Source organism: Lagenorhynchus albirostris, chromosome 8 (assembly GCF_949774975.1).
Source record: "Lagenorhynchus albirostris chromosome 8, mLagAlb1.1, whole genome shotgun sequence".
Classification (NCBI taxonomy): Eukaryota; Metazoa; Chordata; class Mammalia; order Artiodactyla; family Delphinidae; genus Lagenorhynchus; species Lagenorhynchus albirostris.
In genome coordinates this window covers 103445953-103466990 of record NC_083102.1, presented here as the reverse complement: position 1 = coordinate 103466990, position 21038 = coordinate 103445953, and the positions used below count along the sequence as shown (strand labels likewise).

General features: G+C 55.2%; 1 protein-coding gene across 6 annotated transcripts in view; it reads right to left on the bottom strand.

Moving 5' to 3' along the window:
* GRB10 (growth factor receptor bound protein 10) overlaps positions 1-21038 on the bottom strand; it is a 196562-nt gene that overhangs the window by 55087 nt on the left and 120437 nt on the right. For 5 of the 6 annotated variants that reach the window (XM_060157514.1, XM_060157512.1, XM_060157515.1 and 2 more), the window contains one exon: positions 16960-17101. In XM_060157514.1, the coding sequence (XP_060013497.1) occupies positions 16960-17101 (142 nt within the window). Of the gene's footprint in view, positions 1-1959; positions 2212-16959; positions 17102-21038 lie in introns of those variants that run through there. The other variant, XM_060157517.1, reaches the window with a different exon arrangement.

The following is a 21038-nucleotide window of genomic DNA, read 5'->3' as shown; positions in this document are numbered from 1 at the left end:
CCACGTACAACCTGATGGGGCCCCAAGGCAACTCCCCACAAAGAGGGGGTTCCGGTAACCGCTTACATGACAAAGGACACGGAGCGGCCAGGAAGTGCCCCTGTGTGAAAGGGAATTAGAGACGTTAAAACCAGTGCAGAGGGTGGTCCCGTGCTGGTTCACGAACCAGAAAAAAAGAAGCCATAAAACACATTAGCAGGACAACTAATGAACTGCGAATACGGTCTGGATCCCTGCAGGTCCTGATTTCGGAAACTGCTGTGTGCTACGCTCCCTGTAATACACTAGTTACACACATGTGAATACAGATGTGTGTCTACATACACGCATAGGGGACCAGGGAAAACGATTTAAAATGGGGCAGCATGTCAGCCACTAGGGAATCCGAATAAAGGATCTATGACAGGTCTTTGTATTATTACTGCAACTGCTCTTATAGGTCTGAAGTTATTTCAACGTAAAAGTGTAAAGGACACATTGTGCAAAAATAATGGCACGTGGGTCCCCTCTGTCACTCGGCATCTCACCGGTGTCCTATCACCCGCAGAGGCGAGGTCACAAAGATGACATGAGGGGACTCTTGCTTGGTTGCTCTCTTCCTCAGGAGGCCCCTCCTCCTTCTCCATTAAGCCTCTGTCTTCACTGTGCAGGACTCCTAAGATCCCAAATCCGCAGGCACCAGGCAGTTCAATCATGGCTGGGGTCCGTAAAATGTCCGAAACGCAAAGACGGCGTTTGGGGAGGTCAGGCCCACACAGGTGTGCGGCTGCCCCTGCCCGGGGAGGGCCCACGTGCGCACCTGCACGCTGCGAGGTGGCTGCGTGACGGGACCACCAGACAGGGCTGCGGCAGGGCACCCCCCTGCCGCTGCCTGTCCCTCTGTCGTGTAACGGCAGGACAGGCCACCCGTCAAAGCCCTTCCCCCAGCCCGTCTGAACCCCATCGAGTATCATGGGTCTGCCCTCAGGCCAATGTACTATCTTTATCTCAAACTGCCTGATGTATTTACTGGCATCCAGTTTCAGCGAATGTCTGGCTTGAGAGACGGGGGCAGGGAAGGTCTTACGGTTCTTCGGGGGCAGAGGGGCCTCCAGCCAGTGCCCACCCAGCCAACACAGGTGTCCCACCTGCTAAAGCCCCACCATTGTGCTGATGCTGTCGGGAGGGGCGGGGGGGGGCACAGTGCTGGATGCCAAGAACACAGGAAACCTGGGAAGACTGGCAGATTTACTGGAAGTTTAGAAGACAGTGAAATTCGAGGAGCTGAGAGAGTCCTGAGTGGCTAGATTACAAAAGGACAAGAACCTCCAGAGCTTCCTTTGGGTCCGGACAACGCAGACAGTGAGCGCCATCATACAAATCTCAGATGGGGCTGCCACATCGGGTTACCTTTTATTCAATGACAAGAGTCAAGAACAGGTATCTGTAGATAAAGTCTTTCACTCTCAAAATCCCGATTTTCCAAGGTACATCTGCTAGGAATGCAGTTTATACTAATAACCTTTGTACTACCCATAACACTTTCTTTTTGGGAAAGTAAGCTTATCTACCATTATGGTGAGACATTCAATACAATTACAAAAATACTGATCACGATCAAGAGTTAGTGACAGGAATTATTGAGAATTCTCTTAAAAAGCAGAACATGTTCACTGGTATCAGTGAGCATCTCCGTTTGGTACATTTTCAGAACTAAAATCTAGCAACGGAAGCAAAACCCCTTGCTGAGGGCGACAGCCGGACCCCGAGCCTGCAGCGCCGTCTGTCTGTCGGATAAGCAGGGCTTCTCAGTTCTGCTCACATTAGACCACGGATCCGGAGGGGAGAAATGTAGGCCAAACACCACAGCCAGGCACAACTCCTCAAAAACCAGGAAAGCACAAGGTTCTACTAAGTGCGAGCTCAGAAAGTCCAACACCAAAAAGAGTAAGTACCTGAACGTGACAGCGCGCACCTTACCCCGCCTTCCGGCCGCTGGAGTCTCCAACTCAGAGGTTTCCAGGGCGACTCGTGAGCAAACGCCCTCTGCAAACCTCCCTGCGCGTCTGACCCTCTGCTCCCAGATGGGCTCAGTAAATACCTTACAGAGTTTCTAGAAGCTGCAGATACAGCCAATGAAAATGAATCTGCTTCATCACGGGGGGAGTGACTTAGCTGGCACTCGGGGGCCAGGGGAATGAGACACAAGACACCCATCCCGGGTGGCTCTGTTCCTCAAACGGGTGGTCAGCCAGGCTCCAGTGCCTCTACACTGTACTATATGGGGTACACGGCCCTTTGACGACAGTTGTAAAAAGGAACTTCATACACACACCTACACAGCCATAAACACACAAATCCTTTAACCAGCAATTACAATGCTGAGAATCTATCTATCTGGCCTGTCTCTATCTACCTATCACCTATCTATCATCTATTATCTATTTATCTAGTCTATCTACCTATCACCTATCTATCTATCATCTATTATCAATCTATCTATCTATCTAGTCTATCTACCTATCACCTATCTATCATCTATTATCAATCTATCTAGTCTATCTACCTATCACCTATCTATCATCTATCTATTATCTATCTATCTAGTCTGTCTCTATCTGCCTATCACCTATCTATCTATCTATCATCTATGTATCTCTGCACCCAGCTCTCCACCATTAAGTGACCAGAGACCTATGTACAAGAATGTCCATTTCAGCTTTGTTTACAATAAGAAAGAACTGCACACAGTAACAGTGCGTGTCAAAAGACGGTTTGGTTAAACCAACTATGGTCCCCATGCGATGCAGCACCATGAAGCTTTTGGGGAAAATGCGATAACGCAGGTAAATTCTGGACAAGATAAGACGACGTCCGTCCACACCGCTCACGTCTGCAGAATGAGACAAGAGTTGGGAACTGAGAGAAAGGGAACCTTACTTTTTATCATAAACTTTCTTGTACTATTTAAGTTTCACTTTTTGCTTTTACTACGAGCATGTATTACTTTTTTTTCATTTATTCCTTTTATAATTTAAAACTATTTACTTTTTGTTTGTTTGGTCCCTGGTTGGCCACAGCTGATGTGGTAAGAAGTCACATTACTGCAATCCCTACACTCTTATTTCCGCTTTCAGTGCCTACACTTTGCCAACTGTCGGGTCTTCCTGGTCGGACCAGCTTCTCTGGAAGGATGGGGATGAGGGGGAGGGACCGTACCCACGTGAACACCTGTAGGGGAGGGAAGCCAGCCTCCAGTCTCTCCCTTCAGTACAGGCCTTATCCCCCACGGAGGCGGAGGGCTCTGGGATAAACCAGAATAAAGACCCAAAGTCCAATCCTGGGTCTCAAGCACAGGGAGCTGCCACCGGCAGCTGAATTTTTATTAACAGTTTACGCCACCTAGAATTTATTTCAGTCTATGTGTACACAAACGGGGTGGCACCAACAGAAGTGCAATGTCCCGCGGTTCTGGATGTGTTCAGTTCTGGACACCGGACATCAGAGACGAGGTGTCTGTGATCCCAGGGCTAGTCCCTTTCGAGAGCTGTGAGGGGGACTCCATTCTACGCCTCTCTCCCAGCTCCTGGGGGTCTGCTGGCTGTCTCTGGCGTATCGCTGCCTGCACCTCCAGGGTTTTCTCCCTGTGTGGGTCCGAATGTCCCCTCTTTATAAGGACACCAGTCCTACCAGGTTGGCCCACCTACTCCAGCATGACTGCATCTAAACTTAACAAATGACACCTGCAACTACTCCATTTCCAAACAGAGTCACAGTCTGAGGTCCTGGGGGCTTTGGGACTTCAACATCTGAATTGTAGAAGGGGGTACAATTCAATCCGTAACAACATGCAATAAAGTGTAAGACCCTAAGTCAGCTCTTCCTCCAACTAGCTGATACCTTGCAGCACAATGAATTAAATCACGATGTCCTGTTTATGACACTCCGATGCTCGTAGGTGCTGGGGTCTCTCTCTGGGTACCTGATCCAGAGCACACAAGTCTCTGCTCTTAAATCAGCACCATGTGGCTTTCATGACAGCAGCTTTATAAGGTCAAAACCACCCTTTTGCAGGAGGAAACCAGTCACACCCAGAGACCAAATCCAGAGGGCCTCTTCTAGGTTCACATAAAACTCAACCTCTCAGCAGCCTGGGACCCACGGACGGCCCCTGGCTGCCCAAGACCCCAGGCCCTCTGAGGCTGTCCTAGCTCTGACTGCTGCACCTCAGGGTTCCGCGTGAGTCACCCCTTAGAGGGCCCCTGCCTACTCTGGAATTCCTAGGTAGGAGTTTGGATTTCCAATTTTGTGAATCTTACGTGCACTCCTAGTTGCACATCGGGGTTCTGGCTGATTTGGTGGCTAAGACAATATAAAACTAAATTAAAACCAACGCTCCACCTATGAAAGTAGACTAGTATCTAGGACAGAGAAAACAAGAGCACACAGCTGGCTAGTTCTGTAGACCTCTTTTAGGTACCTGAGACCTGGCCCTCTGGGCAGCGGGTCCCCAGGATGCCACCAGGGCCTCGGTCACGGCAGGTGCGTAGCTGTTCTGGTCTCTGACAGAAACAGTCCACCCACGGTAACAACTTCAGCGTCTACAGAAGCCGTTTGCATTATTAGGGGAACACAGTTCAAGGATGGAAATCAGGAGATCACATCAATACCCTACCATGAGCTGATGCAGGATCGCATCTGGGCCCACAGGCCGCCCTCAGCTGCTGGGTCTCCTTGGTCTCCGTCAGCTAGACAGGTCCTCAGATTTGGCTGTCCCTGTGGTTCTGTACTCTGGGGTCTTCTATGACCTCCACGCCTTTGAGGAGTCCTGACATTTGGCGGAAGGTCCTCGGTCCTGCTGGCGCCACAGAAGTGGGTCGTGTCCTTCTCGGGATGCCCCATTCTGGTGACGTCATCTGGGGACCCCTGACTGGTAAGGTGACCCCTGCCGGTCTCTCCACAAGCCTGAGTTACTCCCTTGCCTTTGCTCTTCGAGCGGCTCCTGGGTCCTGGTGACAGGCCCCCTCCACACTTCAAGTATCTTCTAGGCGGCCCTGCCTCCTCTGAGTAGAGAATGGAATTCAGGCGCTAAGACCTGAGGACAGGACTGAACATATTTTTAAAGGAGGGAAGCAGAGCTTCAAGTTATCATAGGGACACGGAAGCTACAGGAGGGCAAGAAATCACCAAGCGCTGCTGATCTGCTCGAATCCATCCAGCACCCACAACCCAACCATCTCAGCTCCTGCTGTGTCCACATCCTACCTGGCTGTCCCCACGCCTGCCTGTCTAGCCCGTAAAATTGCAACCTGTAGACTTTTTAAGGATGCCGGGGGTGGGGGGTGGTTGAGGGAGGGAAGGGCTGGGAGTTTGGGATGAGCAGATGCAAACTATTACATACAGGATGGATAAACAACAAGGTCCTACTGTACAGCACAGGGAACTCTATTCAATATCCTGTGATAAACCCTAATGGAAAAGAATATGAAAAAGAATATATATACATATATAGCTGAATCACTTTGCTGTACACCAGTAATGAACACAAAATTCTAAATCAACTGTACTTCAATAAATAAAAAAAAAAAGCAAAGGTGCCTTGCCTTCCTGTAGCGACGCGTGGCACAGTTAGATCTGCAGAGAGATGGGTCCTCGCCAGACCTCCAGGCCCTGACCCCGGGGTCCCCACTCCACCCCGTGTCCTTCCCGACTGGCTTCCCTCCCTCTTTCTGGAACAATCTCTGCTTCCAGCCCAACTAACGGCTCGTCATCCTCCAGTCCCGGCTGGTTGGCTGGCTGGTGCCTTTCCCGCAGCCGGAATGTCCCACGTCTGACCTGCTGGCGACTCCATGCCCCCGAGGACTGGCCGGCACTTGTCTCTCCCACCAGTCCCTGGGCCCCCGAGGGCAGTGTCCACATGGGGAAGCCGCTCAAATCGCACTGGGCAGCGGGCCGTGAGACGGACACAGGCGGCGGAGGCTTGATTTCCTCGCTGGCCCCGTGCCGGGTACAGGGCGGGCGGCAGCCAGCCTCCAGGTGCGGGGTTTGGAGACGGGTTCTCGGGGCCCTGCCGGTCATCGTCACTCAGATGCTCCCTCCTGGGGCCATCCTCCCAGACTGGAGACCACGTGGGGGAGGTAAGGAGGGCTGTGCTGCAGGGCTGAGGAGATGGGGTACACCCGAGCCCAGGGGCCTGAGTCAGGACGGGATCACCTGACCCCGCTCTCCACACCTAGGTCCACGCAGTGATCCACCCCCACAGCACTGCACGGGGACCAGCACAGGAAGCCTTCCTCACAGCACATGGACCAGAAGCGCCTCCTCCCCGCTTCTGTGGGCGCTGCAAGGCCACACACTGCGATCTATACTCCTGGGAAGTGCTGCGGAACAGCCAGAGACGGGCTAAGGCTGCCGCAGGGTCTGAAGGCCCAAGACGTGGCGTGTTCAACCACTGGTACAGGACAGGACGGACGGGACGGGACAGGACGGATAGGACAGGACAGACAGGACAGGACAGGACAGGGCAGAGAGGACAGGACAGGATAGGACAGGACGGACGGGGCAGGACAGGACCGATAGGACAGGACAGGACGGATGGGACGGGACAGGATAGGACAGGACAGACGGGACAGGACAGGACCGATAGGACAGGACATGACAGGACGGACAGGACAGGACAGGATGGACAGAACAGGCGGTTCCTTCTTGTCCCTACCACAACCCCGGCCCCTGCGGTCCCTGCAGCCAGCAGCTGCCCACCTGCGTAGGGAGGGCCACCCCAGCTGGGGGACAGCAGGTTTCCAAAGCCAGGGTGTGCTGCCACGGGGGCCCCCAGGCCACTCTCACAGAGAGAATGTGGGAGGCCACCGGTGAGGGATCAGCGCTCAGAAGTTCTGAAACTCACGCGCCCCTGAACCTGGTGATGAGAATAAAGTGGCCTTCGTGCACACACAGCGACACGCACGGGCTTTGGCTGGAAACCTGGCTTCCAGGAAAGCACTGAAAACGTGACAAGACCTACCTACCTCACAGTGGCTCCGGGAAGCGACACCCACAGCACAGCCAACTGGAACCCACGCAGAGAGCCGGCCACGGCCAAGGGTCCGAGTGTGGCCCAAATACACACTCGTTAATAGTGTTTTCAGCAATTACGCGCGCCCTTTGCGAAGACCATGGAGAAGAGACACAGCAAACACTTGCAGGATATTCAACACATAAAAACATTTATATGGTTATGTCTGCTTTGATGTTAGCTTTTATGTACAGAATGGATAAATAAGAAGGTCCCACTGTAGAGCACAGGGAACTATAATCAATATCCTGTGATAAACCATAATGGAAAATAATATGAAAAAAAAAAGAGGCAGGGACTGGAATGGAGATGGTACCGTCTGTCCCTGCCACTGACCGTGGTCTGCAGGAAGCCAGTGGCCCTAACATCCAAGGTCCCATCACAATAGCACTGCCGCCGCCTCGAAGTGGGGACATGCCCGCCGCGGGGCGGCTGCCACCCCCTGCCCTTCCCGTGGAGCTGCTACACGAGACACTTCCATCTGTGTCTGTGCAGGGTTTCCTGATACGAATGAACCCCAAGAACCCAGGATTCCAGAAAGAGGGCAGCGAGAAATACTGCTGCTTTGTGATTCACGAGCACCTCCGCTGTGGGATTACGACGAGGAAGCTATTCTGGGGTGAGGAAAAATAAACTGCACTCGTCATTAGCACTGGGTTCTAAAACAAATTTACCAGCAGAGGTTGTTCACTCAGAACCTTTCTAAACGGGGTCACGTCTGTGTTCTCTTTTCCTAGAAATGCCGAGACTTGGCCGCACAGCATTGAAAGGAGGGGGTGTGGGAGGATGTTAACTGAATTCTCTCTCTGAAGACACTCAAAACGCCTTCACTTGGTTTCCTCCAGTGTTTCTCCCAATTTTTCTTTAAACACTTTTTATTACTCAAACTGCTTTTCCATCATGCTTCCTAAGACAGCGAGGTGAGAGCCCAAGAAAAGAAAGATAGAAAAGCTATGGAGAGAAAGAGAAGGCAGACTCCATGCAGGCACCAGGCCACACAGGGGCTGCCCCATCGGGCCAGGACACGGGCAGGCCAGACGGGAGCAGTGCAGAGACACAGAAAGGCCACAGCCAGCAGCGGGGACACACGTGTGGAAGGTTCTAGTTAGCGTCCAGTGATGCTGGACAGGCACAGACTCAGCTTGGACCCAGCAGGTGGCAGGGATTTCACCAAAGCATGGAATCCCTTCAACCAAGACCCAAAGGTCCGACAGATGCTTTTCAACCTTGTGATTTCATGAAACACTTTATCTTAAAGTGACAAAAAGTGACATATTTAGAGACCACAGAATGGAAGCAAAGGCCCTCTGTGACCGTCCACAGGCTTTTACGAAAGCAAAGGTGTCCACGCTCCAAGCACATGACACCTTCTGCACGGGATGAACTGTGGTCCGTCGGAAATGAAGGTGTTTAATCATGTGCATGTATGTCGGAACCGTCAGGGAGGGTAATCGGGCCAAAAGCTCATTTTCCAGTTCTTCACCTTTTCCTAAAGACATTTCAAGTCAAAGCAACAGCAGATCAGTTGGCCAAGGGAACTCATTTTTCTTGATCCAGCAAACTAGGCAGCCCTTTCTGAGACTGCGCACAGACCTCAATGGCCGTTTGCTCTGCCCGGCCCCTGATTCTGCAGCAGGACCTGATCACAGACGCCCACGCTGGTCAAGACACACACTTAGGTTTTTGGTAAAAGTATGGGGATTCTTCCCATGAAAGATATAGACAATGTAAGTGCCCACTTTTCCAGTACTCCTGACAGCTACAGATACCGAGAGACACTCAATGCTGTCACAGAGGATCCCAAGTTTAAAGAATTTATATTTAAAAAGATATGGGGCTTCCCTGGTGGCGCAGTGGTTGAGAGTCCGCCTGCCGATGCAGGGGACGCGGGTTTGTGCCCCGGTCCGGGAGGATCCCACATGCCGTGGAGCTGCTGGGCCCGTGAGTCATGGCCGCTGAGCCTGCACGTCTGGAGCCTGTGCTCCGCAATGGGAGAGGCCACAACAGTGAGAGGCCCACGTACCACACACACAGAAAAAGATATGAATAGTCCAGAGAAACACTAGTGGCTGCGATTTCATAGCAGGTTCCTGAGAGAATCTCCTGTTTCATTTTTAGCTAATCATGCAGGCTGCAGGTCACAGCTACCTACCTGGACTGCATCCCTTGTTCGGATAAAACAGATGCAGGAAGACAGTTACCTTGGAGCTTTGCAATTCGCAGAGGGCTCTTAAACACCTCAGTTTCAGCAGTACTCCCAGAGAAATCTGAGGGGATGGTCTTCACCATTTAAAAATGATCTAGGACGATTCAGCATCCTTCCCCAAAGTGGGTTCCGTGGGAAGCCTGCCATATTCAAAGTGGCTCTGCGATCATCAACATCTGATAAGCTCTAGGCTGACTCGAGTTGGCCTATGACATAGCTTTTCTTCCCTGTAGCGTTCCTCGAATCCTCCAAAACCCAATATGAAATGTGAAATTCCAAGAAGGTGACAAGGGATGCAAAAGTCCCCTAACTTCCTGCATGTTTCTTCTCACAAGTCAGGTGACCGGGATTCTAGAAAGTGCAAGGTGAGAAGCGCAGGCGCAGAGCTGTCAGCTGGGCAACGAGGCGGGAAGCAGGGAAGGCCAGCCACCGCTCAGAGGCAGAAGAACCAGGAGAGAGCCTAGCTGACCGGAAGGGACCCAGCACAGCGGCCATGCCGTTCAGACCTAGGCTGGTGCTCAAGGACACGGCCACGGTGCCACGGAGCTGGGCCACACTCGGGGCTCCTCAGAGGGTCTCTGGTTCCATCTCCAAGGCCGAGCAAACCCACCGTGTTCGCTTGGCGGACTCCCAACCACTGCGCCACCAGGGAAGCCCGATGCTCTTTCTTTTTTTAACCAGCCCTCCCCTCCCTCTCTCTCCGCATCTCTGCACCTTTGTTTTCTCTGCTTCCTCCAGGTGTGCATCTGTCGGGGGGCGGGTGGGGGGGTGCTGGCTCAGGGACCAGCCTATGGGATGGCTGCCTGTGGGGAAGCGCACAAGTTGGGCCTAGCCAGCTGTGGCTGTGGAAAGAGGATCAGGTCCCAGGACACAGAGGGAGGCTGCCCTCCCCGGAGTCTCTGTCCCTAGACTGTCCTTAGGCAAAATTCATTTCCTGGGCTTCCCTGGTGGCGCAGTGGTTGAGAGTCCGCCTGCTGATGCAGGGGACGCAGGTTCGTGCCCCGGTCCGGGAAGATCCCACATGCCGCGGAGCGGCTGGGCCCGTGGGCCATGGCTGCTGAGCCTGCGCTGCAACAGGAGAGGCCGCAACGGTGAGAGGCCTGCGTACCGCCAAAAAAAAAAAAAAAAAATTCATTTCCTTACAATTAAAGTCAACTGGGCCTTTTATTTCTTGCAGCCAAACGCATCCTGAAAGAGCCAGTGAAGCAGAAGTCCCTGATTTGCCCTGGGGTACCCCACGAATCCTGGCCCATTTGCCCTGGGGTACCCCACGAATCCTGGCCACCATCTGCCCTGGGGTACCCCACGAACCCTGGCCCCCCATCTGCCCTGGGGTACCCCACGAACCCTGGCCCCCCATCTGCCCTGGGGTACCCCACGAACCCTGGCCCCATCTACCCTGGGGTACCCCACGAATCCTGGCCCCCCATCTGCCCTGGGGTACCCCACGAATCCTGGCCTCCCACCTGCCCTGGGGTACCCCACGAATCCTGGCCCCCCACCTGCCCTGGGGTACCCCATGAATCCTGGCCCCCCATTTGCCCTGGGGTACCCCACGAATCCTGACCCCCATTTGCCCTGGGGTACCCCACGAATCCTGGCTCCCCATTTGCCCTGGGGTACCCCACAAATCCTGGCGGCTGGTGGTGCTGTTTCCGAGGTGTCAGAGCTGCGGGGTGTGGCCACCCTGTTCCTTCCCCATCACTGGCTGGCGTTTCCAGAGGCCACAGAGCCAGCCCTCCTCAGCCCACCCAGTCCCGGGCAGTGCCAGGCACGGTGCTGCCTCCAGGCCGGCACACCGAGGAGGGACAGCAGCCTCCCACGGGACACCAGGGCCTCTCTGAGAGGCTGTCACCTCCCACGGCTGTCACCACCAAGGGGCTCCCGCTTGGTGGATTAAGAGCTTCCAGACCATCCGCCCTCCACAGGATAAAGGGCTACTCAGAACCACGTGTCGAGCTCCCGCCACTTCGCATATAAAAGCATCCTTCCCCACAGCAAACGCCAGTCTGCACTGTGGAGAGCAGCTTCCGCCCTCGCAGGGGGCCCAGTAGTCTGGGGTCTCCTCCAAGCCCAGTGGGTGCAGCGCTGGGGTCCTGCAAGGGACAGGGAGGACCCCGGGGGCTGTGGACTCATCCAGGCCAAGTTCATATCCTGCCTCCGCACCTGCCAAAGTATTGCAGCTGCTGGGCCACGGTTTCCCCCATGGAAACAGGCTCCTCCTTGCCGTGTGTAGAAATGCTGTGACACTGACCACCATGAGACAGATGCTAAAAATCCCAGGACCTTCCCAATGGGCTCAGGAACTGCATGTGACCCCTATCAACAACAGCCGGTTCACAGGCAGCCTCTGCTTGTCCGCGCTGGAAGGGAGGGAAGGGATTCCTCATGCTTTCTGGTGACCCCCTTCCAGACACACGAGTTGCCCCTCAGAGGATCTGACCCAGCCTCTGCCACGTCACAGGTTCCCTCCACAGTCCACATTCATCCTGTCATCACTTTTGCACGTGTGTGTTTACACAAAGTGTTTCTCTGAAAGGTCACCTGCTGTCCCCACTCCGAGGGTGAGGGTGAAAGACAAGAGCTGGGGTCTGTCTCCAAGGCCGACGGGAGAGGCTACACCCATACAGCCCGGAGGGGCGGGGTTGCCGGGGGACGCTCAGGTCCAAGGCTGCTCGGACTCCCACAGGGCCACCTGGGGCAGCCCTCCCCACAGGGGCCTAGACGAGGCCGCGCACGTGGCTGACGGAGAGCCCTGTGATCCCCGTCCGTTGCCCATCCTCGTCCATCTTCCTCCACATCCGGTCCCTCCACTTGGGGTGGGGTGGCTCCTATGTTGCGGGTCCTCCTTGTCAGAGGACAGCGGCCTCTGAGACACAGCATATCAAAGCCGCAAGCTCAGGAAACCTTCTGTTGCAACAGAGGTCAGACCTGCTTTTCTGCAAAGACCACCTTGAACTTTTGACTCAAAACCCATTTTATTTTATTTATTTATTTATGTTTTGCCGTACGCGGGCCTCTCACTGCTGTGGCCTCTCCCGTCACGGAGCACAGTCTCCGGACGCGCAGGCCCAGCGGCCATGGCTCACGGGCCCAGCCACTCCGCGGCATGTGGGATCTTCCCGGACCGGGGCACGAACCCGTGTCCCCTGCATCGGCAGGCGGACTCTCAACCACTGCGCCACCAGGGAAGCTCTCAAAACCCATTTTTAATCAAAGCAGCCCTTCTTTCTCCACGAGCGGCCCCGTCACCGTCTTCCCAGCTGCATATGCACAGCATCGTTTTTTAAACCCTATTTAACATAATCCTTTCCAGACCTGGACTGACATTCCAGCTTGTGGAGCCCTTTCTGCACATCAGCTCCTGTAAGCCATCCCTGAGTGCCCCCCACGTGCCAGGCCTGGGGGACCACAGCCTGTGGGTCCACCTGAGTCCGGGCAATGTGCCAGGTGGGCATTACAGATCCCAGTGGATCCGACGCACGCTTGGCAACACACGAAGAAAGACTAAGGTCCTCTGGGTCCACCAAGGCACGGAGAGCCACGGGACCCTCATCACAGAAGCCACCAGCACCACGGGGACTGTGGGATGAGGTTCGGGGAAGACGCTCCGTCCCACGGCTCAGAAATTTTTGCTGGAACCGTCATCGCCGTCCACCTGACAGCCGGTCTTTTCCAAATGAGTCACAAAGGACTTAAAAATGCCTCGGTGATTTCTCCCACCAACACTCTCTTTCCTGATGCTAATTTAATTTCACTCCCCTCTAGAGGTAAGAAAGTTATCACTCAGAAAGAAGTAGTTAGGTGTCTGCATTTCTGGTAAATCAGTGATGCAATGTTATTAAACTAAATCACTAGATAAATGATATGCCATCACATAAATGATGGAATGATGCTTGTCAAAGACCTGGACCTGCAGATAAGACGCACTCATCTGTTTGTGATAACCCAGGAAGACTGGGAGGCGCCTGCAGACACCATGCAAAATTGTCCAGCCACTGTTCCCAGACTCTCACGGGAAAAGTGGGCGGTTTCTTCTGACACACCGCACACATCATTCCCGCCATGAATGAACAGGTCTGTGCTCTCGCACTTTACTGGCAAAGCCCCAGTGCAACCCAAGCTAAATGCGATCGACAGACTCTGGTTTAAAAATATTACCAAATGAACCAAATGTGGTTGTTTTAAAATTCATATAATACAATAAAACAAACAGGAAACCCAAGAAGCCTGTGTCTAAGAGAGAGACCCTCGGACCTCACACAAGGCCAGTGACCACCCACCCCTCCAGGGGGACCCACGCAGGAAGAGGCATCACTGGGTTTGGGGCCCCAGTGACTTCCGAGGAGGGTCAGACCCGCCAGGCTATGACTGACAGGCCCGCGGGGGTCGGACATGTGAGCAGGGGCGGGGTGGGTGCCACAGGTGACAGCCGGGGCCCACATGGTGGCAGAGGCAGGACCCCAGCTCCAGGGGTGGGGGGATGCAGAGTGCATCCTGAGGCCTGAGAAGGTCATGGGAAAGGTGGGCAAAGGTCACCACAGTGTCCCCCACGCTGGGTATAAGCTGGAGAACCAGGATGCTTGTATGAAACTCAGCTATTCCCACCCCCATGGCCTGGGCTCCCATAATATAAGAACTCAGGCTCGTGGCTCAAACAGACGCTTACTTCTCATGGTTCTGGAGGCCGGGAGTCCAGGGTCAAAGTCCCACAGGGTCAGGTTCTGGAGAGGACACTTGCTGGCTTGTCTGCAGCCGTGTTCTTGCTGTGTCCTCATGGGTGTGGAGCAGCTTTGGTCTCTCCTGAGGGCACTAATCCCACCACGGGGGCCCCACCCCATCACCTCATTTAAACCCACCCACCTCCCTAGGCCCGAACCTAAGGCCATCAAAGTGGGGCCATCAAAGTGGGGTCAAACAGAGGAATTCTCCGGGGACACAGGCGTGCAGCCCACAGGTCACCCAGACCACACAGACTTGGTAGGCTCAGACGAGCCCAGGATGCCTCTCCCATAGCATTTGGCAAGGACATGGCCACAGGGTGGACACAAAGCCAGGCAGACTTGGCATGGCCTGCCCAGAGGCACCTGCACCCTCTGGATGCCTCATGTGCAGGACGCCTCATGTGCACATCACATCACAGCGGCTGCAGACTCACACCTGCCCACACCTGCTCACACCTGCCGACTCCTGCCCACCCCTGCCCACACCTGCCCGTGCCTGACCACATCTGCCCACTGAGCAGCTATCAAGTGGTCACAGAGAAAGAAAGCCAGAGCACAGTGGAGGAGGCCCTGACTCATCTGAGGGGTATCTAGACCACTTTGGGCAACAAGGGTTCTTCCTTTCGAGTGGCTGCTTGAATCGTTCACTCCTTCCACCGCCCCGACTAGTGAATACAGAGGCTTGCGATGCCCCCCTGTGCCCAGCTCCTTCCAGACGGCTTATGCTTTCCTCTTTCCCACTTGACCTGGTCCTTCCAGGGCACGAGGTGGCATTAGGTGGGCCCACGTGTCCAGCACACTGTGTCCATGTTTATTCCCTGTCAGAGCTCCTGACTGACACTGATCCCACTGCTTCCTCTGACTTTGCAGGAAGAGAAGGAAGAGCAGGTTTTCCTGCCCTCAGGTAAGTGGCAAAGGAGGGGCCCCCGCCCCCATCACGGGCACTGAGCCCGGGCGGGCAGCTTGAGGCTGCCAGGCATCGCCACTGGCAGCACCAACAAAACACGCATTCAGGAGCTCAGAACCCAGTGTGGTCAAGAGACATCCCTTTGAGCCAGTTAGCAAACAACGACAACCACCACGTTTCTAAGCGTAGGGCTAAGTGTGGAACATCTTTCCTGGTCGCTGGCCCCAGAGGGTGGAGGAATCTTGGTGACAGAAATTCAGGCACCAAATGCAACATTCTTGTGGGGGAACTAACTCTGATCCCAAGAAGAACAGCAGGCAAAATCCCTGGGTTTCCTGATTCTGCTTATAGAGTTGTACAGTCCACGGGGTGGAGGCCGGTTTTCTTGCCAGCCGCTGCGAGAGCCAGATAATATTTTCATGGTCTTATTTTAGGACGGGTAATGTTGTAAACAACCTCAGTGCCCAACCCACAGACAGCTTGTCTAGACCCTTATTTGAAGCAGAAGGTCACCAGGCAGGCAGACATCCCAGATGGACTTCAGGCATGTGATGAGGGCTGCAGCCCGGCAGGCACTGGCCGCGGAAAGGGACCCTGACCTCACCTCTGAGCACTGACACGGGGACGGCGCAGCCCGCTTGCGAGGCATGAGGTCAGAAGGCAGCAGCTCTCGGGAGTGGGCAAGCCTCGGGAGAAACGACCCCCTCCTAAGAGTGCAGACCCCGCACGCTGCAGGGGACGGGTATGCAGAGAAAGAGGATGTGCTTGAGGACAAGGGTGGAAAAGTGCAGAGGAGAGTGGCTCCACCAGAAAAGGCAAAGAGGCTCCTGAAACACTTACTGAAAAGAGAACGTCAAGGGCCCAGGAAGACCTAGCTTAGTGGCTAAGGCCAGCGGTGCCAGACCCTGGTGTCAGGTGCTGCCCAGCTCCACCGCCCACACCGGGGCCCCACCAGCTCCACCGCCCACACCGGGGCCCCACCAGCTCCACCGCCCACACCGGGACCCCCACCAGCTCCACCGCCCCCACCAGCTCCACCGCCCACACCAGCTCCACCGCCCACACCGGGGCCCAACCAGCTCCACCGCCCACACCGGGGCCCGACCAGCTCCACCGCCCACACCAGCTCCACCGCCCACACCGGGACCCCCACCAGCTCCACCGCCCACACCATGACCCCCACTAGCTCCACTGCTCACAGCTGGGCCTCAGTTTCCCAAATGCAGACTCGATGTACCATCTGTACCTAACTCTCAGGTTTGTTTTGAGAGTAAATGTTATTTATATACATAAACATGTAAACCACACAGAACGTTGTTTTCATCTTTGTTGTTATTTTTCTTGTTGTTAGTGTTAGCGCTATACCCCACTGTGGAACATCACCGGGTCCCCCTCCCAAGCCTGCAGCCCACCCTGGGCCAGGCCCTGCCAGCCAGGAGGGACGGACCTGCCAGCCAACCCTTCCGACAAGGTGACGACTGGCGATGTGACCACGGATGACTTCCTGAAGCTCTGCCTGTCTCCTCCGCTGGGGACAATGTGTGTATCACAGGCACCTCACGGTCTTACTTTAAGGCAGAAACTGCTGGTTTAGTTGGCTGTCACCTTCTGGGTCAAGTCAAAATCCTTCTGCCCTGAGCACATCCTATTCAAAGCCAGGAATGTTACAAACTGTTCAATTACCCTCTAGTCCAGGTACCCGGGAACGTCCAGGTTTAATGCCTCATTGATCCAGACGCAGATGATGGTGGTGACATTTTTTTCAGAGAACCTAAAATTCATCTTTCAGCATCAAATGATCAGTACTATTATTCTTTCACCATTTTTATAAGACTCTTTCTATAACATATAAACATCTCAAACATCCTAAACGTTGTTCCTAAATCATTCCTAAGTGGCACTTTGGCCAGGAAAGTAAAAAGCCTCGTCCGGCAACAAGCCTGGTAGCAACAGGAGAGGAGCAAAGAGAAAAGATCCCAGTTTCCCTCCCTTCTTCCCAGAGCCACGAGCCAGCTCGTCGGTCCTAACTCCGCACGCGAGCAGCCTGGCGTTCCAACCAGGGGTGGCTCACCTGCTTCGCAGCAGCTGGGCCGGGAGGTACGGAGCCTGGCGTGAGCGCAGGGGGGCTCCCGGGGCCGCAGAGCTCGGGGAAGGGGTTGGGGATGGCCGGCAGAGACGACGTCCTCAACTGCTGGTCCCCCTGGTGCAGGCGCCTGCAGGAGAGACAACGCCCGTCAGAAGCTGCCGTCCGCTCCGGACCCAGGGGTCCCACGACTGGGAATCTGCCTGGAACCCCGAGGGAGGGACTTGGACGAACGTTTGAACACCTGTGTCCACACCGCACTGCTCACAACCGTCAAAAGGTGGGAGCAACCAATGGCCCACTGTCCCAGGAACAATGACACCACGTGGTGTAAACGTGCAGCGGGGCATCACTCAGCCGGCACAGGGAAGGGGACTCTGACACGAGCTACCACACGGGTGAACCGTGAGGACGGCACTGCAGCGAGGCACCTGGGGCAGTCACATCCAGAGACAGAAACAGAGTGGAGGGCCAGGGGTCGGGGCCAGGGGGTCACTGTCCAGTGGGGACAGGGTTTCAGATGTGCAAGTCCTGCAGGTGTAAGACACAGAGGAAAGAGAGGAGGGCACTTCCTGTAACCGCTGGGCCACGTGCCCAGGAGCTTACTTGGACTGTTAACAGACCCCACTCCGCCATGATAGCCTCCTGGTGACAGAAAACCCGGGGGACGCAGGAGTCCTTTGTCACACAGAGCGAGAGGGGAGGAGGTGCAGCCATGCTCACCGTCAGGACCTCCCGGCCCCAAAGTACTGCTAAGCAGTGACTCACCAGAGAATGTTTTACTTTCTTCTGAATTACCGCGCAAGAGGCTGACTTTCTGATATCCTAGCTTCACAGAAGTTCACAAGGCTTCTCTCTCTAGGAGGCAGTCTTGAGCATTTTAAGAGTCCTGTTTTTTTAGGGCAGTGAAATGACTCCATACAATACTACGAGGCTGGACCCACGTCATCACACGTTTGTTCACACCACAGAATACACACCATCACGAGCCAGCCCCCGTGTGAAGCAGGGGCTCTGGGTGCTAACGATGGTGCTAAGGGTCATCGGTTACAAGGGTGCCGCCCCGCTGGGGATGCTGAGGGAGGGGGCTGAGTGTATGCTGAGGGGAATGGGAAGCACGGGGGAAACCTCCGCAGCTGCCTCTCGATTTTGCTATGAAACCAAAACGGCTCTTAAAAATAAAATCTTAAAAAAAAAAAAAAGGTGCTAACTGAAAGAGGCCAGACACAGAAGGTCACATATGATATGATTCCACCTGTCAGAGATATCCAGACCAGATCAATCCACAGCACAGGACACAGATGGACGGCTGCCACGGGCTGTGGGGAGGGGAAAGCAGGGGGGCCCTGCTCAGTGGGTGGCAGGTTCCTCTGGCCGGAGATGGGGGTGCTCGGGAACTACACAGGGCGAGGGGGGCGCTGCACAGCCCTGGGAGTGTCCTAACCGCCACCCAACACACACTATGAAGTGATTCAGTCTATGCTTGTGCAAATTTCATTTCAATACGTTATTTTAAACACTGAAAAGCAAAGTGGTTTCAGCGGTTCACAGGTATCACCCAAAGCCAAACCGAGGTATATCAGACAAAGCGGAAGAGTCCCAGGGGAGAGGCCCGTGGCCAAAGGGTACTTCCCTTCACAAGAGACACGGGAGGCGGGGTCAGGGGCCGGGAGGGTGGGACCACACTCCTCCACCTGTCCAGGTGCGAGCACGCCCCCTTCACCTGTCACCCCTCTACTGCTCCAGTTTCTGCTCTGTACCTGCTCTCTTCAGACGTGTGACAATCTCTGGGAAGTCCTCGGCAGGGTAGACCTGCTCCTTGGGCCCCTCACCTGGGTCTGCATCTGGGGTCCCCACTCAGCAGGTATGGGCCAAGTCACCGCCCCCGGTGCCTGTTTCCTTACCTGGGAACTGAGGGTCACCACGCCAGCACCTAGTAAGGCTGCAGTGACCGTTCCAACAGCTACTATATGAGGACCCAACAGACTTATACACAGGAGGTGCTCAGCAAACACAGGAAATCCTCAGCAGACCCATTTACAAAATGAGTCTTTGGGGATCCTATATTGGTTGTCCCATTTTTTAAAATGCACCTGAAGATAAGAAACGATATGACAACGTGAGAGAATGTCGCTGAGAAGAGGCTGGGCCCGGGACCGGTGTCCGCTCTCTAGAGGGAGTGAGCCTCCTGTCCTCTGCCCATCAAACCCTGGGATTCAGTACCTGCAGCCCCTGGGCAGAGGGACAAGTACGGCCAGGACTCCAGACCCAAGGGCCCTGGACAACTAACTGGCAGGGAACCAGGCCTTCCTGCACCCCTGTTCTCTGCCTGGTCCAGCCTCATGCACCGTCACTGCGGCTGCCACTCCATCCTCCCGGGGCCTCCCTGAGGCCACCACGGATGGGTGGCCAACACACTCCAGACCCAGAGAAGCTTGCAGGAGAAGAGAATATCTCCCCCCAGACTGAACTCACCGGGAGCTCAGAACACAGGGGTGACGGTCTAGGGAGCAAAGTGGTACATACACTGGAGGATGGATGTGACAAAGGGCAGGATGCCGAGAAGCAGTGACCCCAGGCCACCCCGGCCGCTGCACCCCACCTGCAGACACTCGGTTCCCACCCCCCGAGACAGAGCTGGCAAGAGGGTTATCTGGCTGCAGAAAACATAGGATGTCGGGCTGGAAAGAAGTCTCACAGAAGTTTCCAGAAGCACAGCGAACACTCCATCCCCACAAGGAAAGGAGATTCCCAAGGAGACACTCCAGCCTGACAGACGTCCCAGCCACAGCACACCGCACACCCTCCCCCGAGAAAGCCCAGGGAGCAGCAGGTGTCAGTCACCCCCTCAACCTCCCTTGCCTGAAAACCTGCCAGAGCTGCCGCGGGGCCGGGGTGGGGACCGCAGAGAGCTCGTCTGCTGCATTTCACAAAGGCCTCCACCCAGAAGGTCTCCCATTGCCTCCATTCACAACCACTGCCCCGACTTCTCCCAGGCAGAGACAGAGCCCAGGTGCCCCCAACACTCTGTCCCCCACCCCCCAAATCCACGAGCTGACAAATCTCCTCCAGCCCCCCATCCCCGGTCAGCACAGTGCCACCCTAGGCTGGTCCCCGAAACACCTTCCAAATGCCCCCCACCCCTGACCCCAGGCTGCCAGAGCTACCCACCGAAACCCAAATCCAAGCCTCCCTGACCTGCTCAAACCCTTCCCCCGTCTCTCCCCTTGGAGGGGCTCCCAAAGGCCTCTGGATCTGGCCCTACCTGTTGGGATCTCTTTTCTAACCCTCTCTGTGGAGGTCTGATAGACACACAAAGCCGTGCGTATTCAATGTCCACAACTGGACGAGCTTAGAGAGAAGAACACGCCATGACCCGTCACCACAGTCTGGCCGTAAACGTCCTCCAATGTTCACGCCCACCCTCCTCACTTGTTTATTATTGTGATTATTTTGTGTGCGCGTGTGTGATGAGAACATGTCACACGAGACCTGGCCCTGTGGCAAGCTCCTCAACACGCAGCGCAGCGGTGCTAAGTCAGGCTGCGCTGCACGGCACGCCGGCAGGCCTCGCCCACCAGGTTAACCTGACCCTCTGGACCCTCCGACCGGCACCTCCCATCAGCCCCCGGCGACCCTCTCCACTCCCCGCCTCCGCGCTCCTGACGCTTTCAGGTTCCTTGTGGGAGTGGAATCACGTAGTAACTGTCCTTCTCCGTGGGTCCTATTTACCCGGCACACTGTCCATGCTGTCCGGCAATGGGTGAACGGACGGAGAAAACGTGATACATACACACGCTCAGCCGTAAGAAAGGAAGGGGATCTGGCCACTTCCGACACCAGGGCCCACCTCTCCTGCTCAGGAAATCTCTTCCCCCATCCTTCAGCTCCTCTCATCCTTAAACACCCAGTTCAGAGGTCTGCTTCCTCCAGGGAGCCCTCCTCCACCTGGCCCCCGGGGGAACGGGACAGGTGTCTGAGGCTGCACGTTCCTGACCAGCCCCTGGTCCCCGGCCCCACTCTGGGCAGTGAGGCCTGGGAACCCTCCGTGGGTTGCCTGGCCGTTC